Source organism: Emys orbicularis, chromosome 6 (assembly GCF_028017835.1).
Source record: "Emys orbicularis isolate rEmyOrb1 chromosome 6, rEmyOrb1.hap1, whole genome shotgun sequence".
In the NCBI taxonomy this organism is placed as follows: domain Eukaryota; kingdom Metazoa; phylum Chordata; order Testudines; family Emydidae; genus Emys; species Emys orbicularis.
The window spans coordinates 18,028,715-18,046,296 of NC_088688.1; the positions used below are offsets into that span (position 1 = coordinate 18,028,715).

Genomic DNA, 17,582 nt, shown 5'->3' on the forward strand with positions numbered 1-17,582 from the left:
AAAGTCCAGAGAAGAGCAACAAAAATGATTAAAGGTCTAGAAAACATGACCTATGAGGGAAGATTGAAAAAGCTGTGTTTGTTTAGGCTGGAGAAGAGAAGACTGAGAGGGGACATGGTCACAGTTTTCAAGTACATAAAAGATTATCAGTAGGAGGGAGAAGAAGTGTTCTCTTTAACCTCCAAGGATAGAACCAGAAGCAATGGGATTAAATTGTAGCAAGGGCAGTTTAAGTTGGACATTAGGAAAAACTTCCTAACTGTCAGGGTGGTTAAGCACTGGAATAAATTGCCTAGGGAGGTTGTGGAATCTCCATCACTGGAGATTTTTAAGAGCAGCTTAGGCAAACACTTGTCAGGGATGGTCTAGATAATACTTAGTCCTGCCTTGAGTGCAGGGTACTGGACAAGAAGACCTCTTGAGGTCTTTATTCACTGGCTGCTGGTTTTGTTTTGATGCAAATAAACTTGCTGTTTTTAATGGACAGCGGTGTAAGCTCCTTATTTGAACAATGGCGTTTCACCTCGTGGGACTCCATGGCAGCTGAGATCAGCTGTGGCACAACATTGGTTTAGCCTAATAGGGACTGAGGAGGGCATTTACATGAAGGAATCTGAACTTCACAACCTGTTTTGTCACTGAACTTTGGTTCGACAGAGCCAGAGTCTGTTGATTTTTCAGTCAGTAAAGCTTATCTACAGTATTTCTACTAGATACTGAGTATTTCTACTGAGAAAGGAATAGTTTAGGAAGAGTGTCTTCTAGGGGGTGCTATCTACAGTATTATCAGCCCCAAACATTCAAAAACCATGAGTGCAGTCCCCCAAACTCATGAGAGTGGCTTAAAATTCATGCTATATTTTTAAAAGATATTAAATATTGGATCATTTTTATTTGCCTTTTGGATTTTCAGCCTTAGGGTGCACTTGTTTCTTATTTTCAAGCTATCCTCTACAATCCTGAGGTTTGAGGACCGGAAATGTACTTTAAAAGAAAACAAATGAAAGCTGAGATTCTCATGCATTAGCATGATTATGGCAGCTGGGGCTTTAAGGAAAAAAAATTGTGAGACTCTGGATGTACTCATGGAAGTTAGCAACATTGTATTTATAACAGTTGATAGGCTGTTGGGATGAAGGGAATTCTTTTTTTGTAAAAGTTGTTATTGTTGGTTTGCATGCAGTTGGAGCACTGGATTGGACATTGAATAAAAATCTAAATAAATAAATATATAAATAAATAATAATAATTAATAATTAATAACAATTTGATCCTGCAAACATGTATATGCATGTTTAAGTTTACTCATGTGAGCAGTCCCATTGAAGTCAAGAGAATTACTCATGTATGTAATTTTATTCATAAACCAAAGTGTTTGCAGGCTCAGGGCCTATATGAGACATAAAACAGCAAGTGAAGAAAAACTGATAGCCATGCGTGGCAGTGGGCATATAGATTATGTGATTGAAGGGAATTAGGTTTATATTCAGTAAAACTCAACTGTACATAACATCTGGCTTTTGACTGCATGCCATGATGGTTTAGGATGGAAGGAGCTTTGTCCTTGGGAAGAGTTTGCAAATAATTTATTTTTAATTTTGAAAACACAGGTCAAGATGTGTTAAAGGAACATCTTATATAGGACATCGAAAAATAAATTCCACACATGTTGATGAGCTGGAACTAGAAGAGACCATAGAAAAAGAAGTTAAAACAATCAAGAAACAACATAGCTGAAGTCCCATAATATTTGACCAGGATATTTATTTTACTGGAAGCCTTCAGTAGTGCCAAAGGTGCTCTGTTTATACAAAGCTAATTGGTATATGGCAGTGCTCTTTCCCCCCCTTTTAGTTTCTCTGTGTTCTTGAAAGCAAGGGACTACTAGCTTGAGGCTAGAACCAGATATAGCATGGGCAGATGTTATTTATGCTCTCCCCACTCACCTCCGCCAGTACATCCGAATTCTGACCTGCCAACCCACCTGCTGTTCTACACCTGAGCCTGCTTCCTGAACAGAGACAACTAATGGAGATTTGCAAAATGGTCATGATAAAAATGCTTTCTTTTCTTAGACGGAGGCAGAAATTCTCAAATATGAAAATGCCAGATACGTACAATGATACCATCCACTGCCAGGTGTAAAAAACTACATACAGCCAAGACTTAGTGAAAAGGACACATTCCAATGTCCTTACTGAGGATCAGGTCTTGCTCCAGAGATCCATTCTTACAGGGTGTCTGCATAGGGATCAGCTATTTTCATGGATCTGTCCCCATCTTGTCCTGACCCCCATCAATCCATATGTATGGGTAGGGTGGGTGGGGAATGGAGCATTCTCCCCTCTGGTGACTTATTGTGTCCAGAGGCTGCCAGGGAGTTGGAGAAAGCTCCAGCGGCCCCCAGGGCCAAAGTTGAAATACAGAATCTCTGTCTACACAATCCTGTCCCGCCAGTGAATTCCTGAAATCCATGAGAGATCTTTCAGCCAGTTAGAAAATGTCAGACAGTTTGAAATTTTGATTAAAAAAGGGGGTGGTGGGAAAAGGAAATCAGTAAATTTTTGAGTGAATTTCCCCCCTCTATTTTGTATCAAGCTCTAGCAATTCATGTAGTATCCGCTCATTTATTTATTGTTGCATGCAAATGAACTGTCTTTTTTAGGGCATCCATCAGAGTTGAGTTTTCAGGAGGTATTTTAGTGAGGAGGTGATGATGATTGGGCAAATAGGGATTGGGAGGTATTTATGCTCAGAGAGAAGGAGGAGGGAAGGAGAGAAGGCAACAAAAAGGGTTGTCATTGTCAGAGCCAAGACGAGAGGGAGGAATGAAAAAGAAGAGATGGTTGTAGATGTAGGTGAAGGTAGATTGGTGTAGAGCTGGAAATCAAGGACAAGAAGAATGAACCATTGGGACCCAGCCAAGGCAGGAGATGATTAGAGTGTGGGCAAGAGATTCTGCCAGAAGAACATCCTTCCTCACTAGCCTACCATAAAGTTATTCTTTTGATTGCTTAATATCTGTATTATCGGTACCCAAGTGAGATCAGGGCCTCATTGTGCTAGGACCTGTACAAACGCATAGTGAGAGACAGTTTCTGCCCTGAAGATCTTAACATGTAAGTAGACAAGAAAGATAGTGTGAGGAGAAACAGAGGCACAGAGAGCTGAAGTTAGTTTGCCCAAGGTCACACTCACAGACTAGATCTATTCCAGAGCTGGGAATAGGACTCACATCTCCTAAGTCCCAGTCCAGTGCTTTATCACTAGCCCACACTGCCTCGGGGGGTCAGGGTTCTAGGAAAAGATTCAGCTTATCCAAGAAGGGAGTCCTCAAGTAAAGATCTCATTCCCCCCAGGTACACAGGATCAGCTCCATGCATGCTTTGGGTACAGGAAAATGAGCTTTAAGGGAGGGGAAAAACAAAAAAATCTTGCTTTTCATTTTTTAAAATAAATAATGCGAACCCAGAGGAAAAATAAAATGAATTTTTGCAATTTTCCATGATTTAAAAAAAAAACTTCTTCTATAGCTTCATCTGCTAATCATGCTGATCTATGCCAAGCTGTGTGGTGATGATATGGACAAATGTTTGCTAGGGTCTTGCATGAGATCACCAGACTTATTTTCACTTAACATTTTACTAAGATTTGCATCCAGGTCTCTCTCAGTGAAAGGCTAATGATTTAACCTGTGTCATCTCCCCCCACCTCCCCATTGTACACATAATACTTTTATGAGTGTACCTTCTTGGAAGTATTGTACACCCCCCTTGCATTCTTTTCACATCTCTTACTGTATGCAACATGTCAACTCTTCTTAGCATTTAATAACACTATTTCAAAGGAGGAGAGATGCTGCTGTTTTGATCTAATGAGTAATACCTCTCCCTGTGTATATTTTTACTTTTAAGAATTTTGTGTTTGTGCCTTGGCAGATCAGATCCATGAGATAAATACAATAAGTCAGTTGTGTTATTTTTTCATCTATCTTTTTTTTTTTTTTTTTTGGTTTTGTAAGAAAGCAACAATTCTACATTCAATACTGGCTGTCCTAGATCTGATGGGGCTAAAACTACAGTTACAAGAGGCATTTGGGTATCAGAGCTTCCTCTGTGAGCCATGCTGCCTATTACTTAATATTACTAATATGTATGTATTCTAGTTTTGCATATAGAGCCCCTCTTGTATAGGACAGGATGAGTGCAGAAAATGCAGTAGAGATTCCAGTGCCAATCACATTGTCTGGCCATACCAAGAGGAGGACAGGAGACAATTGATATGGTTTTAATCAGGCCACAACTTTATTATTAGATGTCTGGGACTACCAGGCAGATAAAAGTGTAAAGTGCAGGTAACCCTCTGTTCATTCAATAACTACTTGGGGGGCTACTGCTAGCTCCCCCCACGCTTTTATTTCCCATCCAGGTCCCCCAGTCAATCCATTGCTGGAACCTTACAATCCATTCCCCTTTGTAGAAGGGTTAAGGTAGACTATAAGAAAGGGTGGTTGGCTTCCTGCCCTACCATTTCTAGGAGCTCCAACAACCTGTCATTCCATTCCTTTAACGTCATTCCATTCCATACACCTCCTTTTTAAGTCTTTACTAAGCCAATTATCTGGTCATTGTATACCTCCCTATGGAGTGCCTCCACTGAACATCTGCCACAAGGAGGTGCCAGCAATTAGCCTGGCTGCCTCTTCCCTGAGCACAATCGGGTTCCCAGATATCTCCTAATGCCCTATTATATATCGGAAAAAAATGTATCTGCACCCAAGTCTGACAGTGAACCCCATCCTCCCGAAATAACTGGTACCCCGTATGCTATGCCAGGATGTGAAATTACTGTCCCTCCTATGGCCCCAAGGATTTGGCCACCTCCATGTTCACATATCTTGTCTACCTGGGGGTGGCCTCACAGTTCCCCACCAGACCCTGCGTTAAAGCATGTATGACCACACCATTTTAACTCCTGGGAAAAGTTCAAGAATCAGCCTCAAGTCACTCTTCACTCTGAGCATTAATTCCACCCCTTTACACATTCCCAAATTGTTTTCCCCAAGATGCACCACAATTATATCTGGGGACCGCTAACTAGCCCCCATAGTATTCAGCAGTGGTGTTGGCTGGTCTCCTAACATGGCCCTCTTTCTATGCCAAATTAGGAAAGTTTCCCTGCCGAACCCCAGCTGCGAACCCTCAGGCAACTTGGACCCCTGCCTATGCACCCAAAAAAGACAAGACCATACCTGCGGATCCACACCACCATCTGCGTGGCCGTCTTCCAACATCTGGAATGAGATTACAACAAATTAATGCTGATTTCCCACCTAGGGGTCTCGCATACATTCTGTACGCTTCTGAATGCCAACACCCCATTGCCTGAATTACCTCTGCCTTCATACCCAGTTGTTCTGCTGCTGTTGCTGCCATGATTCTGAATGAACAGGAACCAAATTCCTGGGCTGGCAGCCCCAACCTCATCAGTCCCTGTCTCAACACTATAATAAATGGATATTTTGTGAGGGGACTCCTGTCACCATGCATAAAGAGGGGCCCATCCCCTTCCCCAGTCGTATTGCCATGTGGGCCCTCAAAGCCTCCATGGGGCAGACCCCAGGATCACCACCTTCCCATAGGATAACAGATTCACCCTGGCCTCCTTGATCCATCTTTGACTTTCACAAGTTTAGTAGCACTGCTTGCCGCTGCCAGTGTACATCATGCAGTTCCAATGCCCTTCCAATGGAGTCCCTACAGGACCCAGGTACGAGCTCACTGATCCTGAAAGCACCAACAAAAAAATGCTATCAAGAATGCCGCCCTGAACAAGGCTGCCTCCGGTCCACTACGATACATGGTGCCAAGGATCTGCACAAGATCCCTGAGCCCGTTAACTGTGATGGGATTATGTGAATCCTCCCTGGGGTCATTGGTATGCAACCACCCCACAAGAAACCTTCAAACTAAGAAACCGCTGCAACTCATGCCTTCTCTGTGCATCCATTACCATCCTGGCCAGACCACTCACCCGTGGATGCTGGAAGCTGTTGCAACAACTGCAAGCTAGCATGGAGCAGCTGTGCAATCCATGAGCCTCCCTGCAAGGAGGAGCCTCCCTGCAAGTCTGATATGGCTCCTATGACTCCCAATTCTTGCCCTGGCCCATTTAATACCCTGCTAGGTCCATCCCCATCTCCCAGATGTAAAGCCTCAGAGGAACAAATAGCGACGGACCCTGCATGTCACCAAGGCGCCCCACCATCGATACTTATTGCCGCATTGTGTGGCAGGGGCCCACCTGTACCACATGTCCCCTCAGCCTCCACCCAATGCAGATCCAAATCACCCCTGCAATCAGCAACCTCCATCTGCCGTTCATCCAACCCACTCCTGCCATCAGTGCCGCCCTTATCTCCTGCAATCAGCTGAGTAAAACAGGGTGACCTCATACACTTTGGAAGACTGTAATGCTGTAGAAATAAACTCAAAGGCAACAGCCTGACCACTTGCTGGCTGTCCCATCAGCAAATGTAGCCAGCTCACCTGTGTGGGTGTTCGCTTTCCCTGGAGTTCCCCCATACCTGCCATCAGCCTAGGGGACTGCCTTTGGTAATCAAGCACACCACCCCGGGGCTCCACCAGCACTCGTTGTGGGGCCAGGCCTCCGCCATTCTTGCGAGAATCCTACCTCTGGCTCACCACTGACCCCCACAATCCCACTCCATCTGCGCTTCGCAGTGTTTGAATCCCCCCCACACCTCTCTGTCCCTGCTTTTCCTGTCTGGGCTTGCCCCCTTTCAACCCTTCCGGGCCCAGGGGATGAGTCAGTGTGGCCATGCTGACCCATTCCCCTCCACACCCATAGAGGACTGTTCCCTTTCCCTCAGCCAGCCGGACAACATCTTCCCTGCTTAAAGGTGTGGCACGGTCAAATGCATAGGGTAGATCAGAGAAAATGTTGCCCTTCATTTCTATAAAATAGTGAGGTGACATACAGCTGGTGCTGCCTAAGCCCTATTCATAAGAACTTCCTGTGTAAAAGCTGCCTTGTGCACCTAACTCCGACACACCTCCCATTTCCTATAGGACTTTTGTCCTGCAGGGATGGATCCTATGGCCAGAATTTTCAGAGGAGCTCAGTACCCACAACTGAGGCTAGAATTTCAAAAAAGATCAGCCAGATTAATAAACTGGCCTGTTTATTTAGGTGCCTAAATGGGAATTGAGCTCTCTTGACAACGTGGCCCTATGTCAGGGCCGGCGCAACCCATTACGCAACCTAGGCGGTTGCCTAGGGCGCTAACATTTGGGGGGCGGTGACCGCGGTGGCCGGATCTTCGGCCGCCCTGGTCGTCATCGGCATTTCGGGGGCGGGACCTTCCGCCGCCTCTGTCAGGGGCGGCATTTCGGGGGCGGGACCTTCCGCCGCCTCTGTCGGGGGCGGCATTTCAGGGGCAGGACCTTCCGCCGCCTCTGTCGGGGGCAGCATTTCAGGGGCGGGACCTTCCGCCGCCTAGGGCGGCAAAAAAGCTGGCGGCGCTCCTACCCTATGTGCATCTGTTGCCATGATCTCCAGTGAATCTTGTGAAGTCATTTATGCCTATGCAAAGTGACTCAGAACTGTAGAGTTTTACACTCACTTTACATAGGAGTAAATGATTATTCAAGGTGCCAAGACACAGAAATATCCACTGTTTACAGAGTGGGAACAAATGGGACAAATTCATCCCTGGTCAGACGCAAGTGAATTGATCCAGTATATTCATATGAAACTTTCAAGGATTTTAAGCTATTACTTGTTGAGATAAATGGCGAGGTAACAGGTTATTTCTGTATTGTAAGCATAAATACATATTTGCTATTCACTGCTAACAACCATAAAAGTGAAAGAGTTTTTACTGGAGGTAGCAGAAAATCTATATTTCAAGTACTACAGTATTTACCGAAAGCAATAAGGAGTAAGTAGACCCCTCCAGCTCCCAACCTCAATACATTTCCCCTCAGCCCTTTCATTGCCCTGGACAAAGTTGGGGTTGATCTTACAAAAATCTGTCAACTTAATAACATTTCTATCTTATCATTCAACTAAAAACTTAGCAAAGATTCTTGGTGCTTCCATAATGCCCTTATGCAGTCTAGCATTCATTAATAGGCCTGATTAAGGCACGTGGCATTGGTGTTGATATACAAATTAGACCAAAAGTCAGAATCTCTGTTAGTATTGCAAATCAGTTGTTGTTCCATTGCAACAAATGGAGTTTCACCGCTGGAAGAAGTGAGTGGAGAATTTCACTTTTTGTTCTGCATTGTACAGCTCTTAGCACAAATCAGCCCTGTCCAGGACTGGGACTTCCAGGAAATACAACTACCACAAAACAAATAAAATTATAATAGTTGATCATAAATATGCCCCAGGTGTCAAGGGCTGTCAAGACTATGGCCTTTCTTTTCCACTAGATAGGTGCATGAGGAATATCATAGAGAAATTCCATGGGTCTCACAATTCTTCCACTGAGGACAATTATTCTTCAAGCATTACTACTTTTTAATGGACACCACCATACTGAGTATTGTATTTAATAAAAAGGAGTATTTCTGCTCATGAAAATAGTCAAAAGATGTGGCCATATTTTGCACATCTCGTTAACAGCAAGGGTTCTAAAATTTGAGGACATGAAAATAAGTTCATTAGTTGATCTAATATTCAATGCAAATTACTTTTTTTTTTTTTGCATTTTTATGAACACATCAAGCCGTCCTTTATATGCCATTTAGATAACACAGTTCATGAACTGTTAACGAGCACAGTGTAAGTTAATGTTTATAACACTGTTCACAGCACACATCAAAAACTGTAAAGAGGTTGCAGACAGCCATAGGGATTATTGCTTCATGGCCGATAAAGCTGAACAGTTATGAAAAAAGTAATTTCTTTAGGTGCACTATCAGTGGCAAATTTCTGTTTTTAAATGATGCATTTTATTTTTTAAGTGGCTTATGTCAGGCTCCTGGTCTACTTATTTTGTACAACACTATGGTGAACCAATTTTTTTTTTCCATATTGAAGTTTATCAAACATATCAAAGGTGTCTATCTGGTACTCTGTGGGCATTAGATATTATTTAAAATAACAACACAACAAAACCAAAACCAATAATAAACACCCAGAAGAAAACTCCACCCCTAGCATTTCTCACCAGGGGGACTTCCGCAATAAGCTTGCATCCTCCATAAACAATCTCTCCCTTTGGGCCCCACTCACACCTTTTGGGCACTTGACCAGAAAAGTGGACCATTCAAAAAGTTATAAGAATATGCTGGTATTCTATGAATGGCTGTGCTTCTCCATGACAGACAAGGAATTTGTGACCGTGGTAACAGCAACGGGCCTGTGAGATTAAGCATTGGACTTCACATTAGATCACAAAGGAAGAAAGATGATTGTGGATGTTGGTTATGGAGTTCGCATGCTAAGACAGTATATAGCTGGAACTGCAACCTATAAGACAAACATTTAGTGTTCAACACACACAAATACTTTTGTAAATTTCACAACCTGAAACCTTGAGCTAGCCATTTACTCATTTTATTGTTTATATACCTGGTGTGTTTGACTTTTTTTTTTTAACTCAAAACCAGATGCTCAGATGTACCAATATTAAAATTATTCCATTCTGCTTTTTATTGTACTGAACTTGGGAGCAATCATCCACCAAGTAATTTGTAGAAGAGTTCTTAGTTTCTGCCTTTCCCAGTCCAATAAGGGTGGTTCTTGTAGAAAATGGGTTTTTAAGAGTTGCTAAAAAATATTTGTTTGTCAGATAACTAAAGATCTGTGCGTGAGCAATGCAATTTTTAGAGTTTGTGATCATACATGTAAGAGAGAAGCTCTGAAAATTAGCAGGACAGTAAGCCATCTAATGTACGTTTGTTGCTGTTGAACTTTGTGGATTGTTGCTTGTGCAGAATGTTGTATTTTAAAGTGTGGTTTTACTGTCAGTTTTCTCTTTTTCCCCCCCGCTCCCATTCATTTTATTCACACACTTCCATTTCACCTTGGCCCTTTGTTTTCTAACACATCAGTTGTGCCAACTACAGTACTTCCCACCAGTCCTGAAACCCTTGTTCCACCAACCTCTCTGACTGATTCCTCTCCTTCCCCTTCAGCTATCCCAAGTTCCAGTGTCCTCCCCTCTGCTCCCCGAGATGTGGTCCCTGTTTTGGTCTCCAGTCGATTTGTCCGTCTCAGCTGGCGCCCACCTGCAGAAACTAAAGGGAATATCCTGGCATACACTGTCTACTTCTCCAGGGAAAGCATCAACAGGTAGGTGCCAATGACTAAGACAACATAAGCAGCCCACTACTGTTATCAGGGTGTTCATGGTCCTAAAGCTGCACAAGGGTTTTAATAGTGTCTCACAAACTGTTTTCATGTTTTTGGATACAATACTTCACAATAATAGCCAGTATGAAGACAGAGATTGTCTACTGTAATTTATCTAAGTTCATATACCATGCTTAATGCCTTGATATCAGAGCACCTTTGTGGCTAGAATGGTAGTATATTGATTCTGGCGTATGCAATCCCAATTTACTTGTAACAACTTTATCATCCTAATTGCTTGTCTAATATATGGCTAGTAGATTAGCACATTTACCTGTCATTCCCCTCTGGAGATACAGGTTCAAATTCTGTTAAAATCGCAAGTGAAAGTAAATTTGGTGAGCTTTTCTTAATTGATAAAGGAGGATAACTCCAGCACAAAGCCAATGTCTAATTCAGCAATGGTGTAAAATGGAGTAACAAGAATGGGTGTAAGAGTGGTACAGGTATTACAGGTGAGAACTGAGATGTTAATAGCAGAGTTGTGTCTTGGAGATTGCACTATACTATGCCTCAGTTTCATAAGTATTTATAGTCGTACATTGAAAAGTTATTCTATAATAAAGACATTGTGGGGGTCTTGTTTGTTGCTCACATGATTCCCTGTCTAATGTGCTCAGGATACATGTGAAAAAGATGTTTTTAGTTTAGTTTAGTTTTTTTCTAAATCAGCCTGGGATCGGAGAGTTAAGTTGGATTTTTCTCTTTCTTCACATCATTTTCAGTAATCCAGATCAAGTTTATTGAATGTCACTTTCATCTTAACTGCACTTGTAATACACCTCAACTATGTGATGGTTAATGGTACTCTTGTAGGAGCCAGAAAGAACACAGATTCTGAGGGTGAATTAGAATGAAACCTATATTGATTTGAGAAGTAAATGGATTTGTAATGGAATCATTGAGAACTAATGAACTTGGAACCCCGGGACCATTTTGTATAGTCATTTTACCCAAAAGCCTTTTTCCACATTTTGATCTCATTTTATGAGGTGGAGTAGCATCTGCAGAGAGATTTTTAGGTTTAGCCTTGTTGTTTTGGGAACTATGCCTTATCCACAGTGAAGTATGTGCTTAGCTGTGAAGGGCCCAGTCCCATTCTCTCATTGTTTACTTGTACTCTCCTGTCTGTATCCATCTGTTGTCTCTTGTCTTATACTTATATTGTAAGCCCCTTGGAGCAGGGACTGTTTGTGCAGTGCGTAGCACAATGCCGTCCTGATCCATGACTAGGGCTCATAGGCGGCTACAGTAATACTACTACTAATCAATAATTACCGTAATACAGTCTTACCAAAGGGGAAACTCCCCTTTTGGAGATTAGCATGTGCAAAAAACTGCCAGGTTAGGCCCTTGATCTCTAGCATTATGTGTTTTATTTGATGATGCTATAATAATATGTCAGGATTTTTAAGAAAAGCAGTGCTATGCACCGCACAGAACAAACAGAAACCTACAGTTATGACAGAAATTCTTATAGCAAGAATCAAACCATTCTCTTTAATGGAAAACTGCATCCATTTTGCTCAGCAGAACACCCTGCAAATACACAATGCCCACAGCACATCTTTTTATGATTAAAGTGTGAAAATGTATTTTTTCAAGAAAGATCTTTAATTAAGTTGGCATTTTGGCGGCTAGTGCTGGAGGCAGCCATCTTCCTGAAACATGATGTCATTTGTGGGAGCCCTGTGGAGTGTCTATAAGGTTGAAGAGGAATGATGGGCTTCTGTTGAAAGTACATCCCTAGGAGTCAGGGTTGTTGGGTTTTATTCATGGGTCTACCACAGACTTCTCTGTGACCTTGTGTTGTGAAGATAATATATTAATAGGGCTGCCAAATGATTAAAAAAATAATCACAATTAATTGCACGATTAAAAACAAATTGTGATTAATCCGTTTTAATTACACTGTTAAGAATAAAATACCAAATTAAATTAGCCATATTTTGGATGTTTTTCTACATTTTCAAATATATTGGTTTCAATTAGAATACAAAATACAAATTGTACAGTGCTCACTTTATATTAGTATGTTTGATTACAAATAGTTGCACTGTAAAAAGGATAAAAGAAATAGTATTTTTCACTTCACCTCATACAAGTACTGTGGTGCAATCTCTTTATCGTGAAAGTGCAACTTACAAATTTAGAATTATTATTAGTAAAACCTTTAGAGCCTACAAGTGAAAGCATGAATGTGTATACAAATATTTAGCATATCTGGCATGTAAGTACCTTGCAAGGCCGGCTACAACAGTGTCATGGGAACTCCTGTTCTCACTTTCAGGTGACATTGTAAATAAGAAGCAGGCAGCAGTATCTCCCATAAATATAAACAAACTTGTTTGTCTGAGCGATTAGCTGAACAAGAAGTAGGACTGAGTGGACTTGTAGGCTATAAAGTTTTACATAGTTTTACATAACCGCACTAAAAAACAAAACAATGTATAATACATTTAAATTGGTATTCTATTATTGTTTAACAGTACAATTAAAATTGAGATTGCGACTATTTTTTTAAAGTCTAGTTAATTTGTTTTGCATTAATTGCTTGCATTAAAGAAGATTAATTTACAGCCCTATATATTACAAATTCTAAGGTATTCTCAGATACTACAGTGATCGGGGATATATAAGTAACAAGATAAGATGGCTAGAACATGCTAACCACTGTGTGAGGAACTGACTGTCCTTAAAATCCCACTTAGATCAGCACATGCTCAGCATGTTACATAATCAATCCATTAGTAGGGCTCTGTGTCTATCACGGAGGTCGCGGAAGTCATGGAATCTGTGACTTTCCGCGACCTCTGTGACTTGTGCAGTGGCCAGTGTGGCTGACCCCAGGACCGCCCAAGCAGCTGGCACCGGGGTCAGCTGCTCAGGTGGCCCTGGGGCCTGCCACACCATCCGCAACTGGAGCAGCTCTGCAGCCAGTCTCTTTGGCGGCCCCGCAGCGTGCAGCAGTCCCTGGGACGGCAGAGCAGCCACTGCTCCCCGCAGCAGCGGCCCCCAAGGCGCCTCCCCGCAGCAGTGTCCTCCCTCCCTAACCCCCCCGATTTAGTCAGGAGTATTTATAGTATAAGTCATGGGATAGGTCACGGCCATGAATTTTTGTTTATTGCCTGTGACCTCTCCTTTTACTAAAAATACCTGTGACTAAATCATGGCCTTATCCATTAGCTATCTCAGTTTGGGCACCGAACAATTGATGCTGCCAAATAAATGGACATTCTTGAAAATATGGCTGTTAACATCTGTGCTTCAATTTTCTCAGCTATAAACTAGGGATAATAATACCACCCGTACTGCACATGGGAACTTTCAGAACTGATGTTGTAAAATGCTTTGGGATTCGAGGATGGAAGGGATGGTACAGTAACTCCTCACTTAACGTTGTAGTTATGTTCCTGAAAAATGTGACTTTAAGTGAAATGATGTTAAGCCAATCCAATTTCCCCATAAGAATGAATGTAAATGGGGGGGGGAGGGGTTAGGTTCCAGGGAATTTTTTTTTTTGCCATACAGTACAGTACTATAGTTGGGAGGTGCCCTCACCTTACCCCATACAGGCACAGCCCACTGGCACTGCAGACTATAAGGCAGGCAAGGAGGCTGAAGGTGCTGTAGGCTAGGAGAAGCACGTTGCGCAGCAGCTTCCCCTACTCTGCAAGCACCAGGGGCAGGGGACTCAACCCTTGGCCCGCCCACGCCACCCCTTCCCCCAAGCTTGCGGTATTCAGGAGGCAGGGGAGGGAGGGGGAGCCTGCACGCCGCATCCTCGCTCCTCCCCCTCTCCCCTCTACCTCCTGCCTGCAGCAATCAGCTGGCTTGCAGTGTTCAGGAGGCAGGAGTGGGGGGGGGGGAGGAGCGATGACATGGCACACAGGCTCCCCCCTCCCTCCTCTGCCTCCTGAATACCACAAGCCAGCTGATTGCCACGGGCAGGAGGCAGGGAAGGGAGGGGGGAGGTGCGCCGCTTCCTCGCTCCTCCCCCCTCCCTGCAGAAATCAGCTGGCTTGCCACGTTCAGGGGGCAGGAGGGAGGGGGGAGGAGCTAGGACTCAGAGCGCAGGCTCCCCCCTCCCTCCTGCCAACGGCAATCTGCTGGCTTGCGGCATTTGGGAGGGGGAACCTGCACGCCGAGTTCTCACTCCTCCCCCATCCCTCCTGAACGTCGCAAGCCAGCTGATTGCCGCGGGCAGGAGGCGGGGGGGAGGATGGGGAAGGCGTTGATCCGCGGGGTCTGCCAGCGGGCGGGAGGCACTGTGGGGGGGCTAGGGGAGCTGATGGGGGGCTGCCAGCTGTTGACAAAGTAGTCAGCCAAACGATGTTATAGCGAAGCATTGCACAACCTTAAATGGAGCATGTTCTGTAATTGAGCATTAAGTGAGAGGACGTTAAGTGGGGCGTTACTGTAACAACGCAAAGCATTATTACAGTTATTTCTCATCTGCTTTAATGCTAGTCTAAGAATTGCCATACTGAATCAGACCAGTGGTCTGTCTAGCCCAGTATCCTGTTTTCAACAATGGCCAGTAACAGCTTAACAGTCAAAAGAATACTTCAGTATTTAAATATGAAACATTTATATAGAACTATTGTTATTTTTTTTAAGATTTCAAGCTATATCCACATCTATATCTGTATATTAAGGGCTGCCTCTGATTCCCTTACACTGGTTGAATATTTTCTTCCATTTAATTTCAGTAGCACTACTCACTGAGTAAGGCACTATGCAATGTGAGGGTGTCAGAATCTAGCACTAACCCAAGTATGGAAGTTGTTAACACTCTCTTGCAGAGGGTTTTCATGCTTCCAATATTAAAAAAAAAAAAAAAAAAAAATTTTAGCAAGATGGCAGCCTCCAGCACTTAGCTTAAAGATGCCAGTTATAATTAAAAACTTTCTTAAAAAATACATTTCCCAGTTTAGCCATGGCGAGAAGTGCCTCTGGTCTTCTGAACTTTCAGCCTCTGAGGCTGAACCAAATGAATGTAGTTTTCCTTTCAGCACTTGCATGGGCTACTGAGTCATTTATTGTTTATACATTTTTACAGAAGAGCTATTTTTCTCTTTACAAAAAGAGTGGGTATGACATTAACCTCAGGCATGCAAAGAAATTGTCAGGCAAATTACTGCAACTCTAGAGTAAGAAACTTTTCCCAGTTTGAGAATAACAGTAATTTTGCTCGACAATTGACAGTACCAGTAATGCTAGGGATGTGTATAAGTCCATACCATCAAACATCTTCAGAGCCAATCTTTAGCTGTACTGTAACTACTGGGTGACATCCATCTCATAGGTTTGAGAAGCAGATTGAGAACCAAGTCTCCTCAGATTGTACACTTGCTAGGTTGAAGCTATTGCCTCACTGCTAATCCAGCTTTCCAGTAAGTAAATTTTAAACCTTCCCCATCAGCTCTCTTGCATTACATGCTGTTATTAGATGCCAAAGAGCCAGGTGAGTCTTTGAACTTGAGCTAACAGGAACAGTGGATTGCTGAAAACAAGCTGGACTCCTTTCAAGGATGTCTTTCCTTACCAGTCACCAAAAATATCTAAAGGGGAGAGAGTGGGAGAAGTTTGTTTAGAGTGGGACTGTAATTTGAACAAGAGGGCTCCCCTGACTCAACACTTCCAAAGAGAAACCCCTTTGGAAGTGAAGGCATTTATTATATACCCTCACCTTTGGTGTATTTTTGATGGCCTGCTCTTTAATCTTCACACTTGGGTAGGCTTGCTTCAGGGGATCAAACACTGAAATGGTTTTGCTTGCTGATAAGGAAAGCACTTAAAGGTAAAAGGCAGGTTTTTTTATTCTTATAAGCATGATAAAACAAACCTAAATCTATTAGGAAAGAAAGAAAGAAAGAAAGACCACAGAAAACACCTGCATCCAAAGGAATATCTGCATGAGAAAATAGTTTAGTTTAAAAGACATAATGCTTTCAAACTATCTGTTGACATAGGAAAGATAGTTATTTAAAGGAAAAAATAAACACGATTCAAAGTAACAGGTGACCAAAAGTAATGATAAACATCTGTTAGTGGGTGCTAATGTTTATCTTCTCCATTAAATTATCATGGAAATATGTCACACTGTTAAAAATAAGGGTAAAATTTTCAACAGTGCCATAGTCACTTGGGAGGCTAAAGCCTTGTCTACATTGGAAAGCTTTGTTCAATGTAAACTAGGTTGTAAATTTAAATGGATATTGTTATACAAGTATACTCTGGCTTTTATGATTTAGTTTAAACTAAGGCTTTCAAGCAATTAAAAACAATTAATCGTGCTGTTAAACAATAGAATACCATTTATTTAAATATTTTTGGATGTTTTCTACATTTTCAAATATATTGATTTCAATTACAACACAGAGTACAAAGTGTACAGTGCTCACTTTATATTTATTTTTGATTACAAATATTTGTGATGTAAAAAAACCAAAAGAAATAGTATTTTTCAATTCACCTAATACAAGTACTGTTGTGCAATCTCTTTATCATGAAAGTTGAACTTGCAAATGTAGAATTATGTACAAAAAATAACTATTCAAAAATAAAACAATGTGAAACTTTAGAGCCTACAAGTCCACACAGTCCTACTTCAGCCCATCGCTCAGAAAAACAAGTTTGGTTACAATTTGCAGCAGATAATGCTGCCAGTTTCTTGTTTACAATGTCACCTGAAAGTGAGAAGAGATGTTCGCATGGCACTGTTGTAGCCAGCATCGCAAGATATTTACTTGCCAGATGTGCTAAAGATGCATATCTCCCTTCTTGCTTCAACCACCATTCCAGAGGACATGCATCAATGCTGATGACGGGTTCTGCTCGATAATGATCCAAAGCAGAGTGGACCAACACATGTTCATTTTCATTATCTAAGTCACCAGGAGAAGGTTGTTTTTTGTGTGTGTGTGTGTGGGGGGGGGAGGTGTTTGGGTTCTGTAGTTTCTGCATTTGAGTGTTGGCCTCTGGAATGGTGGCTGAAACATGAAGGGGCATACAAATGTTTAGCATATCTGGCACATAAATACCTTGCAACGCTGGCTACAAAACTACCATGTGAATGCCCATTCTCACTTTCAGGTGATATTGTACATAAGAAGCAGGCAGCAGTATCTCCCATAAATGTAAACAAACTTGTTTGTCTTAGCAATTGGCTGAACAAGAAGTAGGACTGA

At 42.3% G+C, this 17,582-nt stretch overlaps 1 protein-coding gene across 1 annotated transcript in view; it reads left to right on the top strand.

Moving 5' to 3' along the window:
- The window catches only part of DCC (DCC netrin 1 receptor), a 923,941-nt gene that overhangs the window by 644,150 nt on the left and 262,209 nt on the right, over positions 1 to 17,582 (top strand). The window contains exon 8 of the mRNA XM_065406266.1: positions 10,173 to 10,329. Within this exon, the coding sequence (XP_065262338.1) occupies positions 10,173 to 10,329 (157 nt within the window). The remainder of the gene's footprint in view (positions 1 to 10,172; positions 10,330 to 17,582) is intronic.